Source organism: Ursus maritimus, unplaced genomic scaffold (genome assembly GCF_017311325.1).
Source record: "Ursus maritimus isolate PB19 unplaced genomic scaffold, ASM1731132v1 scaffold_16, whole genome shotgun sequence".
NCBI lineage: Eukaryota > Metazoa > Chordata > Mammalia > Carnivora > Ursidae > Ursus > Ursus maritimus.
In genome coordinates this window covers 54,867,580-54,895,408 of record NW_024424008.1, presented here as the reverse complement: position 1 = coordinate 54,895,408, position 27,829 = coordinate 54,867,580, and the positions used below count along the sequence as shown (strand labels likewise).

Here is a 27,829-nt window from a genome sequence, read left to right as displayed (position 1 = left end):
CTTGGAAACAGAATTTTCCCAAATGACAAATTTGTTACTTTAAGACCATTAGAAATAGCTTCAAAACAAGTATATCATGGTAATACCGTTTTAATAGTTTCTGCTTCTAGCCAAGTTTGAGAAGGAGAAAGAGTTAAAAAAAAAAGATAAACATAAGTTGATGAGAAAACCTCATTCCTTCAAAAAGAACTCTTAGAAAATACTAGTGTTTAAGGTAAACCACCACCTCTTCACCCATAATGAAGGTCCTATCATTCACAGGCCTTTAGCACTGAAAACCGAAAGCAGATGATGCTCTTGACTCACACCAACGGCATTGTGATGATTAATGTAGCTTTCTCTTTGATAAACTTGGCTGTAGTCATTTCAGTATCCACAGATTCTGGAAGATTCAGATGTAATCTGTACTTCTCAGAGACCTCAATCAATAAGTCATCCTAAGAATAACAAACCAAAGTATTTTAAAAGATGAAATTAGGAAGTATTTCCTGGTTAAAATATGTGTTACTGGATTATTCCCAGTTATTCACTCCTTTCCCGTAAGAGGAGGATCTCTTTGCCTAACAATGAGCTGTACGTTTGCTGTTGTAACTCCCTGAGGTTTTGAGGTTTTTTGTTACTGCTGCTCAATACATCAAATTTAACTGATACAGTGCCATAAATTGGGTGTCGCCATCCTAGATTATGTGGCATTGACTTTGTGGCTGACCAGCAAACAGTGAGGAAAATGTACTGGCAATAGGAAAAATGGTGATCCATGTTTTATAGTGATAAAGCCCTCAGTAAAACCAGCACAGTAATTTTAAAGACATGTGACTGTACCTCGTTAATTTGTGGCTTTAGGTAAAGAAGTGTGAAAATAGAATGTTGGTAACATGCATTATTTCTGTTGGCTACATTTAATAAGCTACTATAAAAAGAGATGAGCTTAGAAAAGAATTTCCCAGTTTGCAAGTAGGATTAAAAGAATATACAAAGCCCAGAAATTCTAAGACTTCAGGACAGAGAAATGGAACTAATTTTTATTTTAAACCAGTAAAAAATAAAATTGAGAATTTATTTCTTAGCAACAAAGGCTGATTAAGACAGCCTAGAAGTGAAGATTGAATCACACATCATATTCTTTGTTAAAACCTCTAACTGGATTAAGGTGGAGCTCAGTCAATCCTTACATTTGGCTCAAATGACAGTAATTAAGTAAAAAAAGACAGGCCATTGAAAAACGGACATGTCTAATAAAGAATTGTGGGGTGTGGCACTGATTGGAATTGAAGAAATAAAATGCTACCAGCCTAGACTGAAACATTTAAAATGATCTTTGGACCCCCAACATTCCAATAGCCTGTAACAGGGTGAGTAAACTGCTCAGCACGTAAGGATGGCATATTCTCCAATGTTCTTTTCTGATGTGGCCAGTGTGGGTAAAAGGGAAACACCACCCAAAAAAATGCAGCTGAAAGTCATGGAAAACAATGGAACTAGGGGGCTAGGTAATCAAGGAATCTTGTAATGGGACCTAACCAATAACTTCCTCTACTTCCAGGAAAGGGACCCTCACAATATCTGCCTACTAGGATTTCAGAATTACGGTGCCCAATAGCTGCTGCGTGCCTCCTGTTTTCCCCATTTCCAAACTGCGACTTGTTACTTATGGTTATCCCCTCTCCATTCCACATTGTATGGTGCATGCGGCTATGGCAGTAGATGACTTGTCTTTGTAGTTCATAGATCTGTGGTTCAAGAGGAGAATGCAGTTTACAATGGCAAAATCCTGTATTTTAGAGTCTGATACTGGGATTGGAGATGCCTTTCTTGGGGAAAGGAGCAAATATTTGTGACCTTGAGAGTGGACTGTGATAAATTGTAGGAATTTTGCCAATTTTTTGCTCTTCTTCTGTTAGAGGATTATACATCTTTGCCATTTGAATTCCTGTGACTACCTGTGAGAATATTCTTCCCAGCCCAGTTGATGTAGGATTTGGCCTTGTGCCTTAACTTTGGCCAACAGAATGAGAGTAAAAGTGATATATACTATGTCTGAGAGAAGGTTGTAGGATCCAATGCATGGCTTGGTCATTTCTATTTTCCCTTTTCCATGAGAATGGCATATCTTCAGATGGGCATTACTCCTTCACCTGTATCTTGAAATGTGCAAGACTCCTGGAACAGAGGCCTACCTGACATACAACCTGAGCAAATTGCTATAAACCACCAAGACTGTGGAGTTTGTTACTATAGCATAATATAGTAAATGTTGACTAATTCAAATTTACAGTATTACCTGTTCGACTTACCTCAGAAACACTAAGTTCACAGAGAGATACTGAATTAATACCAGGTAATTCAACTTTTATTTCAATTTCCAGAGGTTTCTCATTCTGGTCAGCCACAATTTTTAATTCATAGGCTGGTTCCTTCATCTCTACCTGGATCTCTGTACTGGAAATCTCCTCAATCAGACACCTTGTTTTGCTTGAAACTTCACCTTTTGGCAATAAAAGCTGAAAGTGATCTGGATTGCTCGCAGTACTACTTATCTGTTCAAGGGTTAGTTCTTATGGGAGAAAAGGCCGGGGGGAGGGGTGGAGATGAAATCACAAAATTAATCAACAACATAAAATACTATCAGGCTATGAACTGTAATATATGTGGCATTAGCCAAAACGGCAGATAAAGCTGAAGCTAATTTAGTTTGGGAATCTTAAAAGAATCTTTTTTTTTTTTTAAAGATTTTATTTATTTATTTGACAGAGAGAGACAGCCAGCGAGAGACGGAACACAAGCAGGGGGGGTGGGAGAGGAAGAAGCAGGCTCCCAGCAGAGGAGCCTGACGCGGGGCTCTATCCCAGATCGCCGGGACCACGCCCTGAGCCCAAGGCAGACGCTCAACGACTGAGCCACCCAGGCGCCCCGGAATCTTAATCTTAAACCTGGGGCACCTGGGTGGCTCAGTCAGGTTAAGTGTCTGACTCTTGATTTAAGTTCAGGTAATGACCTCAGGGTTGTGAGATGGAGCCCCGAGCTGGGCTCCGTGCTTAGCAGGGAGTTTGCTTGAGCGTCTCTCTCTCTCTCTCTCTCTCTGCCCCTGCCCCCCCCAACCCCCCCTGCATGCTCTCTCAAATAAATAAATAAAATATTTTTTTAAAATAAAATCTTAAAAAGATAATCTTAAACCAAGAACTTGGTTAAAAAGTTTGCAGTATTTAGGGGCGCCTGTGTGGCTCAGTTAAGCGTCTGCCTTTGGTTCAGGATCGATGGGATTGAGCCCCATATCGGGCTCCTCCACTGGGAGCCTGTTTCTTCCTTTCCCACTCCCCCTGCTTGTGTTCCCTCTCTTACTGGCTGTCTCTGTGTCCAATAAATAAAATCTTAAAAAAAAAAAAAGTTTGCAGGATTTACAAATCTTTAAGGACATGTTAATATTTCTAATATCTAATCTTTATATTTTTCTATTTTAACTTTCTCATCTTTTAAAATCAAGATTTTTGGTTTGCAAAATGTACAGAGGATGCAAAACAATTTTAAATCAGTTAAATTTTCCATTTACAGTCAATAACTTACCCTTTCTCATTTTCTCTCTTAAATCTGTGGGGTCAGCTTGCATTCCCATCAGATTTTGTTTCATCCTTTGAATGCTTCCTTTTATTCTAAATTTAGTGATACTGTAAAAGTGTGAGAGAGTGAATTGGAATTGTTCCTCAATGCATTTCATGGCCATCCGTATTAACTGATCTTTTTTCACTTGGTCCTTTTCTGCCTCCTGGAGAACATCAGGATTGTAGGCAACATCGATGACTGTATAAACATCTGTGTGTGTAATTCAGAGGATGTGAAATGAAGACAAGTTGTTTCACTAATGATATTGTCAGGTAATATATTAAGTCATAATCCTGGATAAAGCTAGAAAACATAAATTCTATTCCTGTATGTTTCAGAGATAATCACAATGGTGCTGAATACACAAATCTCCAATTAGAGCATTTCTTGGCATTTTATATGGGTTACTATTAGAAAAACTGAATAGCATTCAATTCATATAAATAAAGGTATGCTTTTTAGTTATTAACTACATTATAACCAAATAAAATATTTTACTTGTAAAGCCTTTTACCAAATAAAATCTGATCCATGCTTATTCCCAATAAAGTTTTTAAAATGTGCTTTCTCTCACTTAATTCTGTGTACCTGATGCTTCCGACATATCTTCTGGTCTGCCAACACTTAGAGGTACTGGATGAGTGGATGACTGGGGAGCTGGGATCCTTTTCCACTGACACAGGTTAATAAAAAGTACTTTTTCCTTTGGTTTCTAAAAAGCAAATAGTTTTGCGTATCTCAAAACCTAGTTTTTTTTTTCATTTTAAAATAATATCCTAAGGGTAACACATCACAGAATTTAAAGAATGAGAATTTTAGTCTCCAAGTAAGCCATTCCATGCATTAAAGCTGTGTTTGAAAATTGTACTGTCACCTGATTTCCTCCAAGCTACTGACTTTTCATCAAGAGTCAGTTGCTGCTCCCAGAGGAACCGGGAGGAAGGGGCACTAATCTAAGCAGCTACTCCGTGTGAATATGACCCTATTTTACCACTTCCTTACCTCCCAGCCAAGTAAGTTCTCTTTATTTGAAAGACCTCCAATTCTACTAGTATGTGTTAAATCAGTACATTACTTTTTTTAATTCTAGTAGAAAATGACTTTGAGATCTCCAAAATATATCAAATGTGAATTTCCCATTCTTACTCCTTCAACATAATCTTCACATTGTTTCACACTTCCTTTAGAGTGGCAGTTCCCCTCAAGTTTTCTTAAAGTAGCAATAGCTAAAGGTAAGTGATTATCTGATTTTTCCAGGATTCTTTCACTCAAGACCTCCCATCCCTCTGTACCAACGCTACATACCAGGATCCTGGTTTGTAGACACAGCTGTGGTTCTGGGGCGGCACAGAGCTGCTTCCCTTCTTTCAGCTGCTGTTGAATGAACTTCTCATAGCTCTCAGGATTACTTTCAGCCAGATCATCTAGGAGGTTCCAGAACTGAGTAACTTGGGTGAGCAGACCCTTTGAGGAAGACTCCATGATTGAGGTAAACAGGCCTCTTGAGTCTGTGGAAAGATAGGACTTGGGGGAGGGGCGGGGAAGTCTGTGTAACTAATGATTCATTTCTTCTTTTGGAGGGGGAGTAACAAACAGGTCAGGAATTGTTTTGGTGGAGTTAGCACCTATGTCTAAAAGACTGTGGCTTGGCACCACTTTTCTTTACCTTATTCTCTAATTATCTAGTCCCCCTTCTTAAGTTCTCAAGTTGTCCTCTCAGACAAGTCCTCACCTCTGCCTAGACTCTCACCAGCACTGAGGGTAGTCTGTTAAAGTCTGTACCCGGTGACCGATTCTCTTGTTCCAATACCCGGGTATTGGCTGACTGGTGCCTCGCCAGTCCTGAAATTGCCAGAAAGCAAAGGAGAATTCCTCATAGCTTAGTAGTTAAAAGCATGGATTCTGGGTCCAGAATGCCTAGATCCCAATCTTTATCATGTACTAGGTGTGGGACCTTGAGCAATGAAGTTATGTATCAGTTTATTCTCCTCAAAGTGAAGACGATAATATCTATCTCGTAGGGTTATTGTGAGAATTAAGTATGTTGATATAGAGAGGTTGAGACACTTCGTATACACGATGAGTATAATATCATCATCTGCGTCTAGAGATAACCTTCCTCTCGCTCCTCTCTCACTGGAGAGACGTCCCATAGCAGCCACAGAATGAGGAAAAGAGGTTTGAGTTCCCCGAATACTATATTAGGGTTAAACTAAACGGGAAGCTTAACTAAAGGACAGTCATCCCAGAGGCCGGCGAACCCACCTCTTCTCTCGGTTCCGTGACAAACCGCTACGCCTGTTACCGGGGTAACCGGACCGGGTACAACATCTAATTGGGTCCGGGAAGCTGCAGGAAGAAAGGATTTTTACATCCAGTTCCGGAATCTTCCCCTTCTGATGTTGGGTTTGCTTTTCAGCTGAGGCAAACCCACTTCTTTTCCAGGAAGGCGCCCGCCTCCTTTCAGCACCTTTCGATCTCTAGAGGATGCTGGAAACCCTCGCCGTGGGAGTCTCTGGGTCTCCTGTAGGTGGGAAGAGTTTCTCCGGAGCACGACTTCCGGCCTGAAAGGGAAGCCCGCTCCCTTGTCTCCCAGACCGATTCCTCCCCCCCACCCTCCCCCAAATCCCCGCCACGCGAGGCTGCGGCGCACGGTATGGGTGTGTTTGTGTGTGTTTGTATGGGGAGGGCGTTTGGAGGGAAGGTTACCGGGAGCTCCGTGGCCGCTGGGGGGCAGGGATCCCGGTGACAGACGGGGGTATTTTCTCTTACACTTGGAAGCCTCACCCCCGCCCCCCCACCCCCCCGGTCCGGGCATTCTGGGTATTTCTTGGGGCCCTGTCGAGGGTTGTACCCGTCCAAAGCGTCCCCATTCCTTTCGGGAGAGCGAAGCCCAAACCTCGGGTCCGTCCCAGAGGAGCGTGAGCGGGGCATGCCCGCGTCAAGCCGGCCGGCCGGATTCCGCGCCGGCGCAGCCTCCGGCCTCGGTCGGGAAAGAGATCTTCCTGTCGGTGTGGGCTGGGGGAAAGGCAGCCGTGGCCTGGGCCACGGGTGAGGGCAGAATAACCGGTGGGAAGGCTGCATTTTCACGAAGGACTCGGGTGAAGCTGCAGAGCTGCCTTTGAGCCCTGACTCCTTGGCTTCCTGGGTCGGAGGAGATCTTGTAATGGAGTGGTTCTTCGTCTCACACTAGCAAGATGCCTGATTTCCTCAGGACCGAGGGGTGAGTGAGCGGTGGGGTGGTTGCACAAAACCGCTGCTGCTACACGCTGAATATCCTTGTCATCTATTTTTGGAGGCTTCTGTAAAAAATAGAAAGTAAAATTCCCCTGAATGGAGAAATTTAGGGCGTCTCTGCATTTGATGTCAAATGTTGACATTTGTGGTCCCTGACGTTGTCAGATCCAGGTATTTGCTTCATCACAAACTAATTTTGAGATTCGAAAGTTGATTTCTGATCTGAACCTTGTTTGCCTTGGGCTCTCTGGCCTGGGGAAACTTATGGCTTAAGGGAATTTCATCCACAAAGTAGAAATGAAGATACTTGCCTCATATAAAACATGGGGTTGTTTTGAGGATTAAATAAAATGGTGCTCTTGAAGGCACTTAATTCTGTGCAGTTTGAAAGAACTTGGATGTCCACTATCTTACTGTACATTCATCTGCACTTTAGTGTGGTCAGGCATTTTCCCCTTTTAAGGGAGAAGGGAAAACTACCCCTCAGGACTTCTGACTTCTTGTTCAGTGATCTTTCCTTTACTTCATGCTTCTTTATAAACTGTAATAAAAGATAAGGTAATAAAGGAAATTATTGTTATTAAATGTTATTTATTGATTTATTTTAGATTGAAGAATGTCCCGTGTTCCATTGGGGAAAGTCCTCCTGAGGAATGTCATCCGGCACACAGATGCTCACAATAAGGTGAGAGGTACAATCTGTTTATTCCTCAACATTTATTGGAGGCATACAGTGTGCCAAGCATGATTTTGGTAGTTTGGAGATACAAAGATGAATAAAATAGATAATTACAATCAATTTGATAAGTACTATAATAGAGACATATACAAGGTACTTCAGTGCACTGAGGAAGGAACAGTGAAGTCTGCCTTGGGAAATTAGGAAAGGCTTCACAGAATGCGTGGTATTTCAGCTGCTATCTTTGAACTAGTTCTTGAACAGGTTCAATTTACCAGGTGTAAAAGATCATTCCAGACAGAACATCATGTACTCCTAGGGCAACAAAGAAAAGCATGAAGCACTTGGGGTGTGGCAAGAAAGCCTGTGCATCTGGAAAGCAGGGAATGTTGGGGGGTGGGTAGTGACAGAAGATGAAGCTCAAGTGGTAAATTAGAATTGGATTGTGATGCTTGGAGATTAGACTTTAACCTCTAAAACGGTAAAGAAGCTATCAAATGTTAAGTACGGTGTGACATGATTGTATTTATATTTTAGAAAGATGATTTGTTAGCTGGGTAGGGGATGATAGATCAGATGGAAGGAAACAGGAGAGACACCAGTTAGGCAGTTGCAGTGCTCCAGGTGATGGATGATGAGGAGTTCACATGGAAACAGTGACAGTAGGGATGAAGATGAGGAATTCAGGAGATAGAATCCAAAGGATTTGGTGACTAATTTAAACATAAAGGGTTATCATTTGATAATTGCAGCGTAGTTGCAAAATTAATAAGGTGATAAGAGAGTCCATGCAGGGTTAAAAAGTTCTCCTGTTGCTGCAGAATTCTACATATTTGAGATTCACTGGGTCGGATTATTTAGCCATTCTAGAGAATCCTGAATTTGTTTCCCAGGTTCCTGATTATAATGCAGTCTGTAGTCTGTAATACAAAAATTAGTGCAGAGTATATTGTCAGTTTTCTGTGATATAAAATATTGTTTTTGGTAATTATGTTTCTTTTCTTTTAAAAAAATCTAGATTCAGGAGGAATCAGATATGTGGAAAATAAGAGAACTGGAGAAACAGATGGAAGATGCTTACCGGGGGACCAAAAGGAAAATGTTACCCAGTAGTTCAAGGTGAAGTTGGAGCTCTAAGAACCAAAATAATTCAGATCTTGTTCACAACCATCAACTTTCATTTAAAAGCATTTTAGTATGCTAAAGGTAGATGAGTTCAGTTCTGTGAATTTTTAAGTCTTCCTTCCTTCATAAATCTAGACCCAAGCATAAAGGTAATGGCTATGATGCATATGGCTTAACTCTTAGTATTTATTTGCAGTGGGGAATTTAAAAAAATTCTACCTTGAACAACTTTAAGGGTTCTGTGTATTTTGACCTTGTCTGGTGTCTTGTAAGATTTTCTGTTGCTATCTTATGGTCACTTAGCTATCATTTACTCCTTTTCCCTATTAGTCTTTGATTCTCTCTCAGCCTTTTCTTTAGCCCATCTACTTCCTGCGTTCACCAAGTCACACAGCTTTTCACGTTACCTTTTTAATAATTTCAGTGTGAATATGCAGGATTATGCAGGCTTAGTTGTCTTGTTTGTGGAGGTATAGTATTGAGTATTGAGTATTGAGAACATTTCTTGGGCTTTCATATGCCTGTTAGTGTAGAGCTGTGTGTATGAAAAATGACTGTAGTAATAATGCCGATTTCTAAAGTCACCCAGGGAAATAGTTAATTGTGAGATACTTAGAGAGAGTGAGTGTGCCTGTGTAGTACTCAGGCTTAGGAGTGTGATTGACTGTATGTGTGAAGGGCTTTAGGCAAGAAAGTGTTCAGGGTATCCAAGGTAAGGAAGGCAGAGTCTCAGTATAAAAATAAATATCTTTGCAGTCTGTTTTCTTGCTGAAGATGGTCCTTTGAGAATTTAGAAGTAAAGTTAGTGCAGATGATAATTTGTCTTCTATTGGTTGTTCAATTCCAAGTGGCATTTCCAGGAACAAAATGTTGTTTTTAGAGTGAATTATTGATACCTGTCATGGTCTAATAAATCTTTAAAACATAATCTTTTTAGGGGCAGGGATTCTGATTGTCTCATTCCCTGCAGCTTGAATGGCACCTAGCATATAGGAGGCCCTTAAACATTTTTGATAATTGATTAGCTTGCTTAGTGACTTGTTAGTGGACCTTGTAAGCACAGGCTATATCTGTGGTTCTCAACTATTTTTCTGCTCCAGCGTACTCATGGGTTAGGCCTTGCTCCTAATATTACTATGATCTCACTATAGCAAGTTGCTGGTTTTTGGGGAAGGGTGTATGTCCCCACCTGTGACTATGCTCTGCTTCCCTCTTTGCATGTCCTCCTACTTCAGAATCAGTGAGTGAGCTATAGCATTGCCACAGTCCATAAGTCATTTTGTCTGTATTCTGCAATAGGATGGGTAGTAATGGTCATATTTTCACTGGACAACTGTACAGACTTATAGAGAGGAACAGATCATGTCTTTTTACATTTTTTTTTCAACGCTAACTCAAGGTTTTATTTCCCTCTTAGCTTGTTCAGTGGGTTTTGTGCATGACATTCCATAAAGGAACCTCACAGATTGCTTCTAAATGTAAAAATTCTTCTGTTTTTCCTTATAGCCGGATGCGTAGTGATGGTTTTGATGAAGAAAGTCAAAGAGACTATTGGAGGCCAAAGAATGAAATTTCTGGGGCACTGGAAGATGATTTTCTTAAGGCTAAATCCTGGAATAAGAAGTTATATGATTATGAAGCTAATATGCCAGACAGGTTTGTGACCAAATTTTTGTGACCATTCATAATATTTGGCCTAAGAATGTGTATTTTTAAAAATTAATTCTCTCTAGAAAAACTTGCACACAAATGTTCATAGCATAATTATAATGGCCAAAAAGTAAAAACCCAAATGTTTATCAACTGATGAATGGATAAACAAAATGCAGTACAGTAGTCCGCCCTTACATTCATGGGGGATATGTTCCAAGACCCCCAGTGGTTACCTAAATCTGTGAATAGTACTGAACCCTATGTATACTGTGTTTTTTCCTGTACATACATACCTATGATAAAGTTTAATTTCTAATTTGGGGACAGTAAGAGAGTAACAATAGCTAAAAATAGAATGATTATAACAATATACTGTAATAAAATTTATGTGAATGTCATCTCAAATATTTTATTTGTACTGTACTCTTGTGAGGATGTGAGATGATAAAATGCCTACGTGATAAGATGAAGTGAGGTCAGTGAGGTAGGCATTTTGATGTAGCATTAGGCTATTCCTGACCTCTGACAATATGACAGAAGGAGGGGGATTTGCTTCCAGAAAACAAAACTGCAGATAAGGGGGGACTAATGGAATGTTATTTGATGATAAAAGGAATAAAGTACTGATAAGTGCTACCATATGGATGAGCCTTGGAAACAGGTGAAAAAAGCCAGACAGAAAGACCACTTATTATGATTCTATTTATATGATATGTCCAGAATAGGCAAATCCATAGAGACGGAAATTAAATTTGTGGTTGCCATGGGCTACAGGAGAGGGAGGAATGGAGAGTGACTGCTAAGGGATGGAGTTCCTTTTTGGGTGATGAAAATGTTCTGAAATTAGATAGTGGTGATGGTTGCACAACTCTGAATATACTAAAAGCCACTGAACTGTACACTTTAAAAGGGTGAATTTAATGGTATAGGAATTACACCTCAATAAAATTGCTATGTAAAAAAAAAATTGTCCCATTGTGGACAGCATTTTTACAAGTTTTTGGAGAAGTACTTCACAGCTAAAGAGCAGAATAGAAGAGTTCCTTAGTGTTTCTTAAGAATGGCAAGTTCTCTTACAAATGGACAAAAGAATGCTTTGTGTCTGAAATGATAACACGCAGTACAGAAAATGTAGCCAACTAAGTTCCTGAGCTTAAGGTGGGGTTGGCTGTACCATATCTTTATTTTCTGTGTTCTGTGTGGATGTCTGTATGTCTAATTTTTTTTCTAATTTTCAAAAATGTATGCATTGCTTTAATAATACATGTAATGAAATATGTCATCTTACAGATGGGGTCACAGTGGTTATAAGGAGTTATACCCTGAAGAATTTGAAACAGACAGGTAAGGCCGATAGGCTTACTGAAAAAAAAAAAAAAAGCTGAAAGCTCTAAGATTAATTCCAAGTCTGAACTATAAGTTGGGTTCCTAATTTTACAAAGGAGATAACGTTTGCCATTAACAATGTAACTAGAAAAATAATAGGCAATTTAATTGGGACATAATTGGTATTTTGCCTTTTCCTGATTAATACTCTGCATACATATATAGCATTTAGATTTTTATACATAGTATCCATACAGTAACTCAGTTTGGCAGATTAGAATTTTTATCTTCATTTTAAGAAAACAAAATGAGGAAACAAAACTCAGAGTGATAAAGTCTCATAGTAACCCTATGTCAAAGCTCTTAGTTAAAATTCAGATGTTAACCCCAACTTTTTTTTTTTTAAAGATTTTATTTATTTATTTGATAGAGCACGAACAGGGGGAGGGGTGGAGGTAGAAGCAGACTTCCTGCTGAGCGGGAGCCTGATGTGTGGCTCATTCCCAGGACCCCGAGATCATGACCTGAGCTGAAGGCAGACGCTCAACCAACTGAGCCACTCAGGTGCCCCTAACCCCAACTTCTGTCTGGAATGTAGAATACTAAAATATAAATACACTTTTTATTTTCTATAGTAAAGCGGTTTTTCTTTTTTGTTAGTAGTGATCAGCAAGATATTACCAATGGAAAAAAAACATCTCCCCAAGTAAAATCGTCTACCCATGAGTCTCACAAACACAAGAAGTCAAAGAAATCTCACAAAAAAAAGCAGAAAAAAAAGTCACACAAAAAACAGAAGAAAAGCAAAAAAGAAGCCACAGATATAACAGCAGATTCCTCAAGCGAGTTCTCTGAAGAAACTGGGGCTTCTAGTACCAGGAAAAGGAAACAACCACATAAGCGCAAGAAAAAATCCAGGAAAAAGTCTCTCAAAAAATCTGCTTTATTCTTGGATGGAGAAAGTGACACTTCCCAGTCGGATGATTCCGCATCCAGCAGTTCTGAGGAAGGTGAGGAAAGAGACACTAAGAAAACCAAAAGGAAAAAGAGAGAGAAAAAAGTCCATATCCCTGTAGTTAACAATGAAATACAGGAAAGGACAAACAAACGCACAAATTGGAAAGTGGCTACAGATGAAAGGTCTGCAGAGAGTTCAGAGGATGACTAAATGAGAAGGAGACATTCTCCATTTCCCATCTGACTGGTTACTTACAGCTCTTCCACCTTGGGGTTTTGCCAGTGACTCTGTTGCCCGGCACAGGGGCCCTGAGGTCAGAGCTGTCCTGTGCCATCGATCTACGTTCTGACAGACTTCATATCTTCTATTTTGGCCTGTTAAACTTGATCCTCTTATTGTTAATAGGGAATCTGGTATTTTGTTATGAAGTTTTCTTGAAGAGATTATTTTTTGCAATTAATCACATTTAGGGTAGAGTGCGTATACAGCAAATTAAAGGACCCAGAAAGCTGAATCCCAATAACGACCTGGGTACACCAATTGGGATGTTGAATTTGGGGAAAGCAAGGGCTGGGATCAAGAGGTGGATTGGAACTGGTGCTGTGTAGAATGTTGTAAGGGAACATCGTGTTGCTCTGTTTGTATAGCAGGTGCCACAACTTTTTTTGTCTTCAGCCTTGGTGCTTTGATCTTTCTGTATTTTGGCCTCATAGATGTGGTCCGGTTTATTTAATGAGAAAATGAGTATAAGAGCAAAACAGTTTTCCTTCATGATAACATCCATAGACAGCTGTTATTATGAGACTAGGGTTTTCTGTCAAATTTCCCTGCTGGACAGGGTCTGTGGCTACACTCAGTCTACCCCCTAAACATGGTAATTGATTTAGTAAATGGTTTTCTACTTCCATTGATGTATATTGCCTAAATGGACTTGTGTTCAAAATTATTTCTTCAGTTGTTTTGGGTAAGTCCTCAACAAAACGGGATAAAATTAGGAATTAGTCATGCTGTCTAATGGTGCTCTGAACAGGATTCAGGGTAGCAACTGCCATTTAAATATTATCTTCCTTGTTCATTTCTAAATCTATTAATGAATTTTAGATTTTCCCTGAAACTAGGTTGAATCAGTTCCAGAATGAAACAGGCTTCTCAGGGACGCACCCACTTCTTCCCAGTCTGCCTTCCGATTAAAGCACCAAGCAGAGACCATATTATTTCCCTTTGCTATATACTGTGATTCCTACTGTTAATTCTTAAGAAACCAAAATATCACGAAAAAAGGCTGGCAGAACACAAGTGAATTTTTTCATTATGACAGAATATCAAGTGACATCGTTTTTCTTGGTTGTCACTTCATGGGCTGAGTAGAAAGCTTGAAAACTCAGACTTTTGACTTTGGTTCTGCCACTAATTAGTTATGAGGTCTGGAAAAGGTAAGTTAACCTCCCTGGCCTTACTTTCCCCTTGTGTAATATAGAAATACTTCATGGTAGCATGACAGTGTAAGACACCAGCAATAGAATATAACTGTAACAACATTCCATGAGGTGGTAATATTTTACAGTTCTAACTACTAAATTTGTTCTCCTTACAGAACAGATGTCTAATAAAGTGTTTAGTCTCAAAATACATGGTTGGCTAGAGGTTCCCTATCCCTTGATTATAAGCAGGTGCTACCTTTGGGGATATTTACTTGAAATATCAATACTTTGGTACTCAATTGTCAATGTTCCATGGCGTATATTTTTATCTTTGGGATTAGTAGGGGCCCAAGGTGGGGAAAACAGTCTGTAATTACTACCTCTTAACCTAAAGACAAATTATTTTGTTCTTGGAATAAGTGAAATCTTTGTTGGAAGGAGTTTTCAGCACGTATTTTTTTTAGCATTGTTTCTGTGCTATAAAAGTACTGATTCTAGCACAGACTCAGGAAGATGGGCCAGTGGAACAAGGCATCTCCAGGAAGTTGGTTCTACTTCAGTCTTGACCTTCCCTTCCTCCCATACTAGCAGGCCTATTTCTTTCCCAAGAATACACACCTTGCCTGTTTTGTTTTTTGCCATGTTTACTTTTTCTTGGTCATGTATAAGCAATAAAGCTGTTTTCTGTTCCTCACCTTTCTCAACCCCAATCTCTCTTCTATACCTTAGGCTAAAAAGTCTTTGATGGTTCTTCAAGCCCCCTTAAATATGGCTTAGGATGGCCCTTCAAAACCTAAGATCTCTCGTTTGCACTATGGGTCTTGGAACATACTTCTAGTGTTCCTGCCAGTCAGAGATCTCTATATTAAATCCTAAAATGGGATTAAGAAAAAAAAGAGTCACAGAATTCACATTTATTGAATAATTGTTGTGATAAAACATGGAATTTCTGAATTCCAAATAAATAAATTTCATTTTTGAACATTTGATCTGTTACTTTTTAGCACCAACAGGCTTGGTAACAGCCTCAAGTTCACCTGACAACAGGCTGACGATCTTCCCCCACTGGCCCTTCAATCTGCTTTAACAATAAGTCCTTTGCTTCTGTCATTCTCCCAGGAGAAGGCTTACTGCCCTCCTTTCTGTACAATCTGGGCAAACCGACTGGTGATGGCAAGAGTAGTGTCAATGAAGCGGTCCACACAGCTAGAGAGACAATTTTCAGTGCGAGAGTCTAGGCGATTCCCTGGCTTCTCCACACATTTATCCCAGCACAGCTCCATGAAGTGATGCACCTAAGAGGAAAGAAAATTAGTAACCACCGCTGTCTCCATAGAGGTCTGTCAACTTTATTTCCTTCCCGTTTTTCTCATTTTCTGTCACCTGACTTAAACCATTCTTCCAATCAACAAACCATGGGCTCTCCTCTTTCCTCACTTCCTAATTTGTCATTAGTATGGTCCAAATCCTTTTGCGATATTCCTTTATCCTTTCTGTTTCTGTTTTTCTTCTTAGTAATTAAAAATAACTTTCTATCAAGTCCCCCCGTGCTTAATGCACAATTCCTGTTAGCCACCCAGCGCAGCCCATTACTTAACCATCAACCTGTTATGCTTCAAGGAAGTACATGCACAGCACACACGATGTGACTTAATATTCCTGGAATGCCCTACCTAAAGATTTTTCCCATTCTTCAAAATAGTTCAAATTTTCACCTCCTTGAGGGCCACTGTCTATTTTTTCTGATTGTGTTGAGGCCTTAATCAGACTGTAAATTTTCAGGGAGGGTTAGTATCTTTTATATTTCCAAGTTGCACCAGTGTAAGCTGGGCAGGTATGGTACCAATTAATTTCCCCCAAAACCACTGCTCTCCTGTCATTCCAAACTTATCCCTTACAGACCAGTTCTTAAGTTCTAAACCTTTTTAGGGTCATGGACACGTTTGGGAATCCAATGAAGGTTATGGATCCTCTCCATAAAAATGCACATAACAGGTACAGAAAATGTGTTTTTGCTATTTAATCCTCCGCGAACACCAACCCCTCCCCGAGAAGGGGGGGGACTATTTACTAACGGCTTCATTTTGGGAGACAGGGTTTACTAAGTCAGTCAGTACTTTCTGCGGTCCTAAAATATGACTTTTCTCCGTTTGAGGCGCGGTTAAGCTATTAGTCACGCTGCTAGTGGTGGTGCTGCTAGTAAGGGACCACGCCGGGTTTCGAACCATGCCGAAAGGGCTCCAAAACACTTGTTCTAACCTACAGTCCAAATTGATTACTTCATAGCCCACCTTTCTGCATTAACGTTCCACTGCTTTGTCGTTTTCAAATACATGATCGCATATGATCCCTACAGTCCAGTGAGGCAGCAGGAAACTGCAGAGCCAAGACCCACAGTGGATGGGTGTCTTGTCTAGTGGCACGCGGCCTGTGAGGGGCCGAGGCAGGATCAGAACCAAGACCTTCCGAAGGCCAAGCCCAGAGAGCTCGCCGCCAAACTAGGTCCCGGTGCCCTTGCGTCGCCCGAACCTTTCTTCTCTGCTTTGCACTTTCTCTTTCCCCCACGCTGGGTGTGCCTAGCGGGCGCCTGAGCACTACTAGTCACCAGAGGCTGCAGTATCTTTTCTGGGAAGAACCGGGCGCGGCAGGAGCGAGCACTGGGCAGTCTCCCCGTGGTGAGGCCGCAGAGCTCTGCTCGTTTTTTCCCAGTGGCTGTCACTTCACGGGCTGAGTAAAAAGTCTGAAAACTCAAACCTGTGCCTCACCCTCCTGTCTCTTCCCCCTGGTCCCTGTCCCCGCACCTGGGCAGTGAACTGCGCCTTCTGCTGTTCGGCCGCCACCAGGCGCTGCAACTCCGCTTCGTCCGCCTCACCCAGCTCCGCCATCGTGGGCCTCCACCTCTGGCCTTCCGACGAGCGTGTGCGCGCATGTGCGGCGGGCGCGCGCCAGCTCCCGACTTCCGGTTTACCAGGCCTTTTCCTGCTCCCTGTTTTCCTGAGTCGTTGGCGGGGGTGGGGGTTGTCGAGTGACTGCTTCCGGGTTGCTGGGTGACCTTGAGCCTTCAGGAGAGAGATGGCGAGTCTCTGGAGGCTGAGTGCCCTGTGCGGTGCGCAAGGAGGCCGAGGTGAGGGGTCCTGGCAGCGGGAGGTTCTTAGCGCAACCTCCAGCCGGGGAAGGTAGTGCGGCAAGGATTTATTTGTCTGCGGGATGGTGAGGCCTCTTAAGCGGGGAATCCCTCCTCCGTCCGGTTGGCCGATCTGGCTCCGGTCTGCACCACAGCGATAACTACCGTTGTCTACGCGCCCAGATGTCCTCCCGAGCGCGTATCTCCCCTGCTCCGGGCTGACACGGCGTTGGGGCAATCTGAAAGAGAGCTCTTGGAAGTTAACCGTTCTGCTGAGGCTGTTCCTAAGAGTTCTTTTTTCGCCCCCTCCCATTCACTGTCCTTAGAATGCGCCCACACCGCATCGGAAAAGTGTGGGGTTAGGCTCTAAGCCCCAGTGCCGGGCCTTGCCCATTTACCCTGGTGTTGGTGGAGAGGGGGTTCTGGAAATCAGTTCGATATGCACTGGACATTTGTTTTATACCAGGCACCATAGTAGGAATGGGATACAGATGTGTATAAAACATAGTTCGTGCCCTTGAAGAGTTTTTTTAATAGGGAAAACACATGTGAACATAATTAAACATAAAGCAAAAACTCTTGTGCTGCATATAAATTGTTATGCCAGTCCAGAGGAAGAACATATTTAGCTCTATGTTTTGGAAGAATTACCCTTAGTTTCTGAAGGAGGTATGTGGGTCTCGAGGATAAGAAAGGCCACAGGGGGAAGGGCATTACAGTTGGAACTACTGGGATGAGCAAAAGTGATGATGAAGGTATAGGAACTGTGAGGTAGGAGAGACAATAAACTAGATATGATTAGAGCGTGAAGTTCAAGGTGAGGAATGAGAGCTGAATCTGGAAAGGTGAACTGGAATCAAAGCAGGGAGGAACTTGTCTTGATAAGGAGTATGCATTTACCTGTTGTGAACAGGACCATTGAAAGATTTGACATAGAGTTGCAGTTTAGATTGGCCACTTGGGTAACACTGTGGTAGACGGCGGTCACAGGAGATGGGACCGGCTAATACACAAGGGAGATGAGATAGGACACTGTTGTAGAAGTGCAGACAAGGATTGTGAGGTCCTAACTTGGAAAGTGGTACAAGAAAGAGCAGATTGTCTCAAGAAATGTTATGGAGATACATCAATTTAGAGGTGTGGGGGGGAGTTTTATATGACTTACAGATTTTTGAGTTAAAGAGTGGCTGGGATGTCGTTAAAGTGGGGAATATGCAAATGGAAGACAAGTTTGGTTGAGAAAGTGAGTTGAAGGATGATTTTAGTTTTTGGCATGGTGGGTTTAAGGATCATGTAGGGTATCTCAGGGGAGAGGCCCAGCAGGCATTTAAACTTCTGAAACACTGGAGAGATAGCAGAGCTGCAGATATAGAATTGGGTGTCATCAGCTTGTAGGGAGTATAAGCTGAATGGACAAAATGGCCAAGGGTGGGCTTAGGACATGAAGAGAGCAATGGGCAGATGATAGAATGTTGGGAAAACATTTAAGAGTGAATGCAGCAGGAGACTGATACAGGATGTCAGAGGATCAAAGGGGGGACTAGAAGAGAGTTCATCAGTAAAGAAGAGAGGAAAGGCCCAATAAGATGAAGACTGAACAGTATTTGTTGGATGTGACCACACAGAGACCATTGGCAACTTAACAGAGCAGTCGTAGTGGGGATAAAATAAGTTTCAGAGTTGAAGAATGATAGGGAAGTGAGGAAGTGGAGGTGATTTAGACAACACTCTTTAAAGTGTTTAAGGAAGCATAGTCGGAAAGAGAAGAAAGGGAGCAGGGGAAGAGTGCGTGGCATTAGAGGACACAGGGTGAAGGGAAGGGTCACATATATTATATCAATCGGGGAAATGGCCAACAGGAAGGAAGGAGAGGTGAAAGACACAGGAGAGAAATTACTTTTTATTGAGTATTTAAGACATTATGGGAATTATGCTGAGCACATTGAGTATTTTAATTTTCAGCAGAGTATTAATGAAGTAAGTGCTACTGTTTTCACTCTACAGATGAGGACATTGAGGCTTAGAGAGCCTGTTTAACTTAATTGCTTATCACCTCACAGCTAGTAAGTGGTGGAGTTGGGTGAGCTTAGGTCTGTTTATTTTTTAACCAAGAGACAGGATCCAAAAGGGGGCAGAAAAGGATGGGTTCAAGAGTACAAGTGGAGGGGTGCGTGGGTGGCTCAGTCGTTTAAGTGTCCGACTCTTGATTTTGGCTTCGGTCGTGATCTCAGGGTTATGAGATTGAACCCCATGTTGGGCTCATGCTGGGTGTGGAGCCTCCTGCAGATTCTTTCTCTTTTGCTCCCTCTGCCCCCCACCACCCCCAAAAGAGAGTACAAGTGGAGAGGAGCACCTGGATGGCTCAGTCAGTAGAGTATGAGACTCTTGATTCGGGGTTTTGAATTCAAGCCCCACATTCGGTGTAGAGATTACTTAAAAAAGTACATGTGGAGAGACTGATCTCGAGAAGGAGGATGGTAATAGGTGTGCTTCCCAAACTAGACTAAATTCCTTGAGGACAAAGGCTTTTGTCTCTTGCTGCAGTCTAGAGCATACTCTTACCTGTAGTGAATGTTTGTTGGATGAATAGATGAATACATGGAAAGAGGAAGGAGCTATAATTTACTTTTTAAAATAAGTAGGCGTGCAGCCCTTTACCTAGGTGGTTCATTGATTTTTTGGTCTTTGAGGGGCTACTTTAGTGTGAGCTCATAGCAACTCAGGGAAATAGATACTGTCCTCATTTTGCAGATGAGATGTTATCCCCTGTGTGGGCTTCAGTAGCTTGCTTATGGGTATTTAGAAAAGTCTGTCAGGCCTGTTAAAGGAGAAGTGTTTATGACCTCCTTAATGTCTCTTTCCTCAGCTCTGTTTCTCCGAATCCCGGTGGTCAGACCTGCTCAGGTCTCGGCATTTCTCCAGGACCAGCCTGACCCAGGATGGTGTAGAACACAGCACATTCACCTGTCACCCAACCACTATTGTATGTTTTTCTTCATTGCTCCTGTTTTTTGGGCTCTGGCCCTCTTCATTTGGGCAAATTTTCATGCCTTGGTCAGGACTTGCTGTCTGTGGAACAGAACTCTTAATGTCCAACTCTGTCAAATGAGGACCTACCTAACCTGCACCTTCAGACAGACAATGCCAGCATGGTTGAATGATGCCATTTATACTCCTAGAGAACCTTCTCATCTAAGTCTACTTAAATTTCAGTTTTTTTCTAAAAGAAAATAGCTCTTAGGAACAGTCTGTACAATATAGTCAGTCTTATTTATTTAGCTGATGGAGAGGAGCCAGATACAAATAATTTAGAATAGTAGACAGTTTAAAAAGTCATACATATTTATAGCTGTAATCTACTTGCTTATTTTTATTTAGGTCAATATTAAAATCACATGGCATTTTTTGGGGTGAATATTATAGAAAATCTGTAGGTGAATAATGAGTTAACTCTTAATTTCCAGTTTTAAAGTCTGGAAAGATCTGTATTTTGCAGAGATAAAGACTCCTCTTGACGCTTAAGTCAACAACTTACATACAGTTGCATCTGAGTAATGAGAAATTAGGCAAGTATAGTTTTTCTGCCTTTTAGAATTATTTTATCTTTGAAAAGGTTTTGTTTCTCCATTCCTTTGCTAAGTTCAGTTAAATTTAGCAGAGTTGTTTTAATTTGGAGCATATGGACTGAAGAAAAGCCCCCGAAGTTGTAAACATAGTCTTTACTGTGTGTGTCCTTGTGCATTTTTCTGGAGACTATCTCCATTCTTCCATTAGATTCCCAAAGGGGTCTATAACCAAAAAAAGATAGAGGCTCCTGAAGAACTGTTTAAAGCCTGTTTTGTTTTTCACTTATTTAAAAGTTCTCATGTTCCATATTTGTTTTGGGCTATTTATAAGTAATGGGACAGAAGAAGGACCATGATCCTAAAAATTCGTATCAGAACTTTTTTGAATTGGCTGGTTTAATTTTGTTTTGGAAGTATTTTTATTATTACCTTACTTCTAATTCTAAAGATTAGAAGGTGTAAATAAAAGAGTAGTGTTGTAAAGGAATTCCTCCGGTGGTATTAACTTGTATTCATAAGGTATCTGTCCATTACACTACAGTTCAAGATTGGTAATTCTCCAGAGGTACTTTGTTCATCTTTTTGCCTGTCGGCAAAGCGGGTCAGTCTTCTAATCAATCTGTGTAGGCACGAAGACACCTTGTGTTAAAGAACTTCAAAGAAGGGAGATAGCATCTTTCTCAAGTACCTTCTTTATCTTACTCTCTTGTATGCTCAGAGCTAAGTCTTATATGCATGCCGTTTGCCATTCTGTCAGCTGGGTTATTTTGTGGCAAATACTGAGTATGAGAGATGTGTGTTTCCCCCTTTCAGCTCTTACGAATCTGGTTCCTCCTTTCTGTAGCTGGCTCTAAGGCTGCATCTCTCCACTGGACTGGTGAGAGGGTTGTCAGTGTTTTGCTCCTGGGCCTAATTCCAGCTGCTTATTTGAACCCTGGCTCTGCGATGGACTACTCCCTGGCTGCAGCTCTCACTCTCCACAGTCACTGGCAAGTACAGCAGTCCCTCAGTGTTCCATCGTCTGCGTCGTTTATTAGCTGTGAGCTTGTCTCATTACTGCATATGAGGGAGAAGTTGGTTGAGATACTCAGAACTGTAGATAACTTTAAAACATACATAAAATATTTATATGCCCAGATTTATGTGTCCACCTACCTATTCAGTGTCTTCACTTCCATAGCTAATAGGCATTTTGAATATAGCATGTTATAAAACTGACTTCTTGATCTCCCCCAAATCTCTTCCTCTGGCACTCTTGCACATCTGAATTAATGGCATTTGCATTCTTCTGACTGTTCAGGCCCCAAACCCGGTCATCATCTTTGATTGAAGCAGTAGTGTCCTAACGGGTACTCCTGTCTGTTCCCAACACAGCAGCCCCAATCCTGTTAAAATCTTAAGTCAGGTCAAACATTCTCCTCAAAATATTTTGCAGTCTCTTAACCTCTTTCATACTAAAAGTCAGAATTCTTATGGTGGCCTACACACCCAACATAATCTAGCCCTGTTTCTTCCCTCATCTCCAACTACTCTCTTCCTCATTCTCACTGGCTTTGATAATTCTTAGACAAGCCAGGGACACCCCAGGTCTCAGGACTTTACTTTTAGTCTTGCTTCTGCCCAACACTCTCTTTTTCTAGTTACACACTTGGCTTGTCACCTTCTCAATAAAGCCTTCTGTAACCACTTATTTACAATTGCAGTGTCCTTCCCAAGATTCCTTATTTCTCTCCTCTATTTTATTTTTCTCAGTAGTGCTTATTACCTTCTAATATACTGTATCATCTATTTATTATTCTCTATACTCCTTGTCTCCCCTCTTTAGAATGAAAGCACAGATACACAGAATCAAAAGAAACAAATCCATGGCTTAATAAATTATTACAAGGGTAACAGGTCAAGAAATAGAACTACAGAAGCTTCTTCCTTGTGTTCTACTTCAGTCGTAACTGTTCGACATCCACCCACCCAACCATTATTCTGATTTTCATAGTAATCACTTCTTTACATTTCATCACAGTTTTATCACCCACTTGTCCTTAGACACTATAGTTGTCTTGCCCTTTTTAAACAAAGAAAGAGATTTTTGACTTCTTGTTTGCTCTTTATCTTTAGTGCCTAGAGCAATACCTGACACATAGCGCTAAGTAAATATTTGTTGAATGAACGAATTTCCAGTTTGTATTTATTTTATCTAGTGTAGTTTATTAGATATTTTAAGTTAATGAACCTTCTGAAAAGTTTGTAAATAACAGTTGGGTTCTTTGAGCTGTTCATTTTATGTTGTTTTGTAAGGACAATATATTGTGGGCAAGGGAAGCATTTTTGTATTGCTAGAGCTGAAAGGACATGGGAATATCTTAACCAACCCTCTTATTTTACAGATGTGGAAACTAAGCCCCAGGGAGGTTAAGTGACTTGTCAGAATGATTTTGTAGCTGGTATTAAAGGGGATTTTGCTTACCTCCTTTCCTAGGGTTCGTTGGGGGATTACCCTTTAACCAGATAGACCTTTCAAAGTAAAGATTCCAGTTGCATATGAAATATTAGATCACAAGTACAGTGAGATTTCTCTAATATGTAGTTTTTACCAGGAGATCCATCTAAATCAACGAAAAGTCAGAATAAGAGATAATTCTAAAGTAATATATTTTTTATTCTTTTTCATTTATTTTATACTCCACCAGTTTCCTTACTAATTCTCCCTTCCTTTTCTCTCTCTCTCTCACACACACACGATGATTTGAAAGAGTTTTCTGTAATTGTGCACTAATTCCTCAGCATCCAATCTCTTTTAACCCACATTAATTGGGCTTTCATCCCAACCACATAACTGAAGTCATTCTTACCAAAGTCCCCCCAAAACCTTCATTTTTCCAAATCTAGCTGTCTGTTTTCCATCCTCCTGTTACTTGAACTCTCAGCAGCATTCAACTTAATTGACCATTCCCTCCTTAAATGATTTCCCTTTGGCTTCCTAGATGCTATGCCCACCATGTTTTCCTCCGCCTCACCAGCTGTACCTTCTCAGTCTCTGATGCCTGCTCCTCCCCGTGTCTGACCTCTGAATAATAAAGCTCTGAATCCCGGGCTCAGTCTTGTTTTCTTAATTTCTCTTAATTTCCTGAGGTGAGCTCAGATCTGACCTCTTTTCCTGATCTACAGACCTGTATTTCCAGGTGTCTAACTAACATAATCCACTTGGATGTCTAATAGTCATCTCAAATTTAACATTGCCCGAAATCACTCTTTTCCCTCATATCTTTCTTAATTTTTCCTCAAAGCCGCCTTCTTTCCTATTCTTCCCTAACTCAGTTAAATCTAGTTGCTCAAGCCAAAAATCCTAGGAGTTATTCTAGATATTTCTTTTTGTCTTATCCCACATCCAGTTCATCAGCTTTCTGTTAGTTCTGTCCTCAAAACATAGCCTGCCTCAATTGTCACTTCACACCATCTCCACTGTCACCAGCCTAGGTTAAGCCAGTAGTCTTGCCAAGGCACTTTATTTGCCTCCTAAGTGGTTTTCTGTTTCTGTTTTTGCCCCCCCCCCTTCTGCCTGCCTGCACTGTCCATTTGCCATACTATAGCCAGAGTGACCTTTTTTAAAAGCAAAATTACATTTATCTGAAGAAGATACACAAATGGCTTATAAGCACGTGAAAAAATGCTCAACATCCTTTGTTATTACAGAAATGCAAATCAGTGGGTGCCAGGATAGCTCATTCAGTTGAGTGTCTGACTCTTGATTTCGGCTCAGGTCATGATCTTGGAGTTGTGGGGTCGAGCCCTGAGTCGGGCTCTGAGCTGGGCATGGAGCCTGCATAAGAGTCTTTCCCTCCCTCCCTAAAAAACAAAAAAGCAAATTAAAACCACAATGAGATACCGCTTCACACTCACTAGGATGGCTGTCACATAACATGTGTTTCAAGGATGTCAAGAAGTTGGAGTCCTTGTTATGTCTCTGCTGGGAATGTAAGACGTCATAGCCACTTTGGAAAACAGTTTAGCAGTTCTAACAAAAAGTTAGAGTTACCATATGACTCATGATTCCACTTTTAGGTGTATACCCCTCAAAATTGAACACATACGTCCTCACACGAGAACTTGTATAGTAATATTCATAGTGTTATTTGTAATAGCCAAAAAGTGAAAACAATCCAGATGTCTGTCTGCTGATGAATAGTTATAATAACCAAAAAGTAGAAATAATCCAAATGTCAATCAGTTGATGAATAGCTAAAGAAAATACAATATATTCTTACAAAGGAATAATGTTTGGCCACACAAAAGGATGAAGTACTGATACATGCCACAACATGGGTGAACTTTGAAGATGTGAAATGAAAGAAACTTGACAAAAAAGGCCACATATTGTATGATTTCTATAAAATACACAGAGCAGGCAAGTCCATAGAGAGAAAACTAGTTTGGGCTAATGGATATGGTGTTTCTTTTTGGAGTGATGAAATGTTCTGGAATTAAATAGTGATGATGTTGCACACTTCATAAAAATACTAAAAGCCACTTTAGTATACATTTCCAAAGGGTTAATTTTGGGGGCATCTGGGTGGCTCAGTCGGAGGAGCGTGCGACTCTTGTTGATCTCAGGGTTGTGAATTTGAGCCCCATATTGGGTGTAGAGATTACTTTAAAAAAAAGGGGTTAATTCTCTGGCGTGTGAATTACATCTCAATAAAGCTGTTACTAAAAATAAAATTAGGTCACTACTTACTTAGATTACTGCCTACTTAAAAATATCTATGGTTTCCCATTACATTTCAAATGAAATTTAAAAAAATTTTTTTAAAGATTTTTATTTTTAAGTAATACCTACATCCAGTTGGGACTCAAACTTAAAATCCTGGGATCAAGAGTCACGCACTCTACCGACTAAACCAGCCAGGTGCTCCTGAAATTCAATCTTGGGACCATCAAGGCCCCGTGTGATCTGCCCTTCCCTTATGATGTCCACGTTCTGCAGCCACGCTGATCTTTTTGCTGTTCCTCAAAGATGCCAAGGTCATTGTCACCTTGGTTTGGAATGTTCTTCTCTTTCAGGTCATCCTTTCTAAAATACTTCCTCATAGCACATATTTAGTTTCTTTTTTCCTTCACTAGAATCTCTTCCATAGGGCAGGGATGCTGTCTTATTTGCTGTTCTTTCAACATCTTTAACAGGTTCTGGTACATAATACCTGCTTCATATTTTTTTTTTTAATTAACGAAAAACTCTGTAGAGCATTTGTTTTAAAGTTTATTTATTTTTTCAGTGATTTCTTCACCCAGTTGGGGGCTCAAACTCATGACCCTGAGCTCAAGAGTCACATGCTCCATTGACTGACTGAGCCAGCCAGGTGTACCCCTTGAGCGTTTGTTTTAGTTAAAGAAAAAGACCCTCAACCCCCAAGATTTTGTAAATAGAGTGGTAATTAACTACTGTCTTTGATAGAAATAATTCTGGAAAATTGAATCTAAAGAATAGAGATGTCTTTATTATATTATTAGGAAACTCTTGGTTCCTTCATTTTGGTTTATGATTCCTGTTACCATGAGTTGTATTTTGAACCTGGTGATTCTTTTTTTTGCAGTCAGGTTAGCCATATAGCCTTCTGACTTGTGATTTTTCTTTTGTACTGTATTTTTTTTTTAGGGGCCTTGGACAAGTGGTTACTGACTATGTTCGAGGGGATGCTTTGCAGAAAGCTACCAAGGCAGGCGTTTTGGCACTGTCGGCTTTAACCTTTGCTGGGCTTTGTTACTTCAACTATCATGATGTGGGCATCTGCAAAGCTGTTGCCATGCTGTGGAAGCTCTGACCTTTTTGACTTAATACCTTGAGAATTGATTGTACACCTCTTTGCCTCTGCTCTGTCATGCCATTCAGCTCACAATAAGGAGGAGATAACAGATGAGTCCACTGGTGAGACAAACCTCTTCTAATCACCTGGTTATTTTTAGAATTTAGTCTTTGAGGAAAAGGTTTGAGAGGAATTATATTCAAGAAATTTGGAGACTGGGTTCCTTGTTCTAGTGAGTTTATGGGGTTGTCTCCCAGCTTCTGCAAGACTCATAACTAACCATTATGTATGAGCTTTTGCCTGTTAGCTTATCAAATTCTTAAAGGGAATTCAGCTTTATTACTATCAATACCTGATCAAATTTCTATATTTGTCCTGGGAATGATGGAGAAAGGGAAAGCCTGTTAATTCATAAGTAAAGACTTCGCAGAAAATTAGTGTTTAATTTTTGAAAATTTCCCTCTCTGTTCAGTCGATACCAGTTACTGATGCTTACATGTCCTAGGGAAACTTTAAAATTAGGAAATACTGATATTTTACATTATTAATTTCTAAATCCTGGGAAGAGGAGCCTGAAGAGTTTCTGAGAATAGAGAAGTTCCATGTAGGGAAGAGGTCCCCTTATAGATGTATCAAAGTATTGTAGGTTCTAAACTGAGACTTAATCCTCAAATGTGTTTATTTTACTTGTCCTAAAATATAAAACTGTAAGTAATAAATTGATATTTTCCCACTGTAGGAATCTCTAATGTGATAACGTATTCTATGAAAATAAAGTTTTTTTTTTAAATAAAATTCTATATAATAAAAATGTATTCTACTCTTTTATGTATTAACTGTCCCTAGTTTTATTCAGTAGAACTTGGTGTCTGTTGCATATACTCCAATAAAACAGGACTATTTCTTTCTAGGGCTTAGCAGTTAGGTAAATTACAAAGTACTGTAATACAAAAAAGACTTACATATAATAGGCAAAAATATACTGAGTATGAGTAGTTTGGTATGAGAAGAGTATAAAGATTAAATACATTTGACCCTTGAACAACACTGTTGCTCTGGTCCACTTATATGTGGGGTTTTTTTGTTGTTGTTTTTTTTTTTTTATAAATACAGTACTCTAAATGTATTTTTTTCTTTGTGATTTTCTTAGTATTTTTCTCTAGCTTACTTTATTATCAGAATATAATATATAGGGGCGCCTGGGTGGCTCAGTCGTTAAGCGTCTGCCTTCAGCTCAGGGCGTGATCCCGGTGTTCTGGGATCGAGCCCCACGTCAGGCTCCTCCACTGGAAGCCTGCTTCTTCCTCTCCCACTCCCCCTGCTTGTGTTCCCTCTCTCACTGGCT

The 27,829-nt window shown here is 40.6% G+C and overlaps 4 protein-coding genes across 10 annotated transcripts in view; 2 read left to right on the top strand and 2 right to left on the bottom strand.

Annotated features, from left to right (window-relative positions):
- Nucleotides 1–74: 74 nt before the first annotated feature.
- On the bottom strand, nt 75–6,150 carry PIH1D2 (PIH1 domain containing 2). 2 transcript variants are annotated; one of them, XM_008690076.2, is made up of 7 exons: nt 6,068–6,150; nt 5,863–5,946; nt 4,903–5,121; nt 4,186–4,309; nt 3,562–3,807; nt 2,295–2,554; nt 75–437 (listed from the first exon to the last, which is right to left on the bottom strand). In XM_008690076.2, exons 3-7 carry the CDS (start codon nt 5,077–5,079, stop codon nt 303–305), a joined length of 942 nt encoding a protein of 313 aa, XP_008688298.1. In that variant the 5' UTR covers nt 5,080–5,121; nt 5,863–5,946; nt 6,068–6,150; the 3' UTR covers nt 75–302. The 2 variants fall into 2 exon arrangements, with proteins under 2 accessions (XP_008688298.1, XP_008688301.1); XM_008690079.2 differs by lacking the exon at nt 6,068–6,150 and having other exon boundaries at nt 2,295–2,485; nt 5,863–5,999.
- Nucleotides 6,113–14,690, top strand: NKAPD1 (NKAP domain containing 1). Of its 4 annotated transcripts, XM_008690074.2 has the most exons (7): nt 6,140–6,251; nt 6,791–6,820; nt 7,443–7,519; nt 8,532–8,632; nt 10,145–10,294; nt 11,582–11,635; nt 12,278–14,690. In XM_008690074.2, exons 3-7 carry the CDS (start codon nt 7,451–7,453, stop codon nt 12,783–12,785), a joined length of 882 nt encoding a protein of 293 aa, XP_008688296.1. In that variant the 5' UTR covers nt 6,140–6,251; nt 6,791–6,820; nt 7,443–7,450; the 3' UTR covers nt 12,786–14,690. The 4 variants fall into 4 exon arrangements, with proteins under 4 accessions (XP_040487151.1, XP_008688296.1, XP_008688297.1 ...); XM_040631217.1 differs by lacking the exon at nt 6,791–6,820 and having other exon boundaries at nt 6,113–6,251; XM_008690075.2 differs by lacking the exon at nt 6,140–6,251 and having other exon boundaries at nt 6,258–6,820; nt 12,281–14,690.
- Nucleotides 14,691–14,895: 205 nt separating this feature from the next.
- Nucleotides 14,896–16,929, bottom strand: TIMM8B (translocase of inner mitochondrial membrane 8 homolog B). The gene is made up of 2 exons (XM_008690073.2): nt 16,798–16,929; nt 14,896–15,291 (listed from the first exon to the last, which is right to left on the bottom strand). Exons 1-2 carry the CDS (start codon nt 16,879–16,881, stop codon nt 15,124–15,126), a joined length of 252 nt encoding a protein of 83 aa, XP_008688295.1. The 5' UTR covers nt 16,882–16,929; the 3' UTR covers nt 14,896–15,123.
- A 51-nt stretch (nt 16,930–16,980) lies between these two features.
- SDHD (succinate dehydrogenase complex subunit D) overlaps nt 16,981–27,829 on the top strand; it is a 112,764-nt gene continuing 101,915 nt past the window's right edge. Inside the window, exons 1-4 of one of the 3 annotated variants that reach the window (XM_008690068.2) lie at nt 16,981–17,120; nt 19,987–20,103; nt 21,531–21,675; nt 26,337–27,295. In XM_008690068.2, coding sequence (XP_008688290.1) covers nt 17,069–17,120; nt 19,987–20,103; nt 21,531–21,675; nt 26,337–26,502 — 480 coding nt within the window. In that variant the 5' untranslated portion in view covers nt 16,981–17,068 and the 3' untranslated portion in view covers nt 26,503–27,295. Of the gene's footprint in view, nt 17,121–19,986; nt 20,104–21,530; nt 21,676–26,336; nt 27,296–27,829 lie in introns of those variants that run through there. The other 2 variants (XM_008690069.2, XM_008690064.2) reach the window with 2 other exon arrangements.

Bases quoted from the DNA above. Each gene is read 5' to 3' on its own strand.
- PIH1D2 (XM_008690076.2), bottom strand. From the start codon at position 5,079: ATGGAGTCTTCCTCAAAGGGTCTGCTCACCCAAGTTACTCAGTTCTGG. The intron at 3,808-4,185 runs GTACACAGAATT...TTACACACACAG, and splicing joins AGATATGTCGGAAGCATCAG to ATGTTTATACAGTCATCGAT. The intron at 438-2,294 runs GTAAGTCGAACA...TGTTATTCTTAG, and splicing joins GTGAACTTAGTGTTTCTGAG to GATGACTTATTGATTGAGGT.
- TIMM8B (XM_008690073.2), bottom strand. From the start codon at position 16,881: ATGGCGGAGCTGGGTGAGGCGGACGAAGCGGAGTTGCAGCGCCTGGTG. The intron at 15,292-16,797 runs GTGCGGGGACAG...CTTTCCTCTTAG, and splicing joins AGGCGCAGTTCACTGCCCAG to GTGCATCACTTCATGGAGCT.
- NKAPD1 (XM_040631217.1), top strand. From the start codon at position 7,451: ATGTCCCGTGTTCCATTGGGGAAAGTCCTCCTGAGGAATGTCATCCGG. The intron at 8,633-10,144 runs GTGAAGTTGGAG...TTTTCCTTATAG, and splicing joins ATGTTACCCAGTAGTTCAAG to CCGGATGCGTAGTGATGGTT. The intron at 10,295-11,581 runs GTTTGTGACCAA...GTCATCTTACAG, and splicing joins GAAGCTAATATGCCAGACAG to ATGGGGTCACAGTGGTTATA.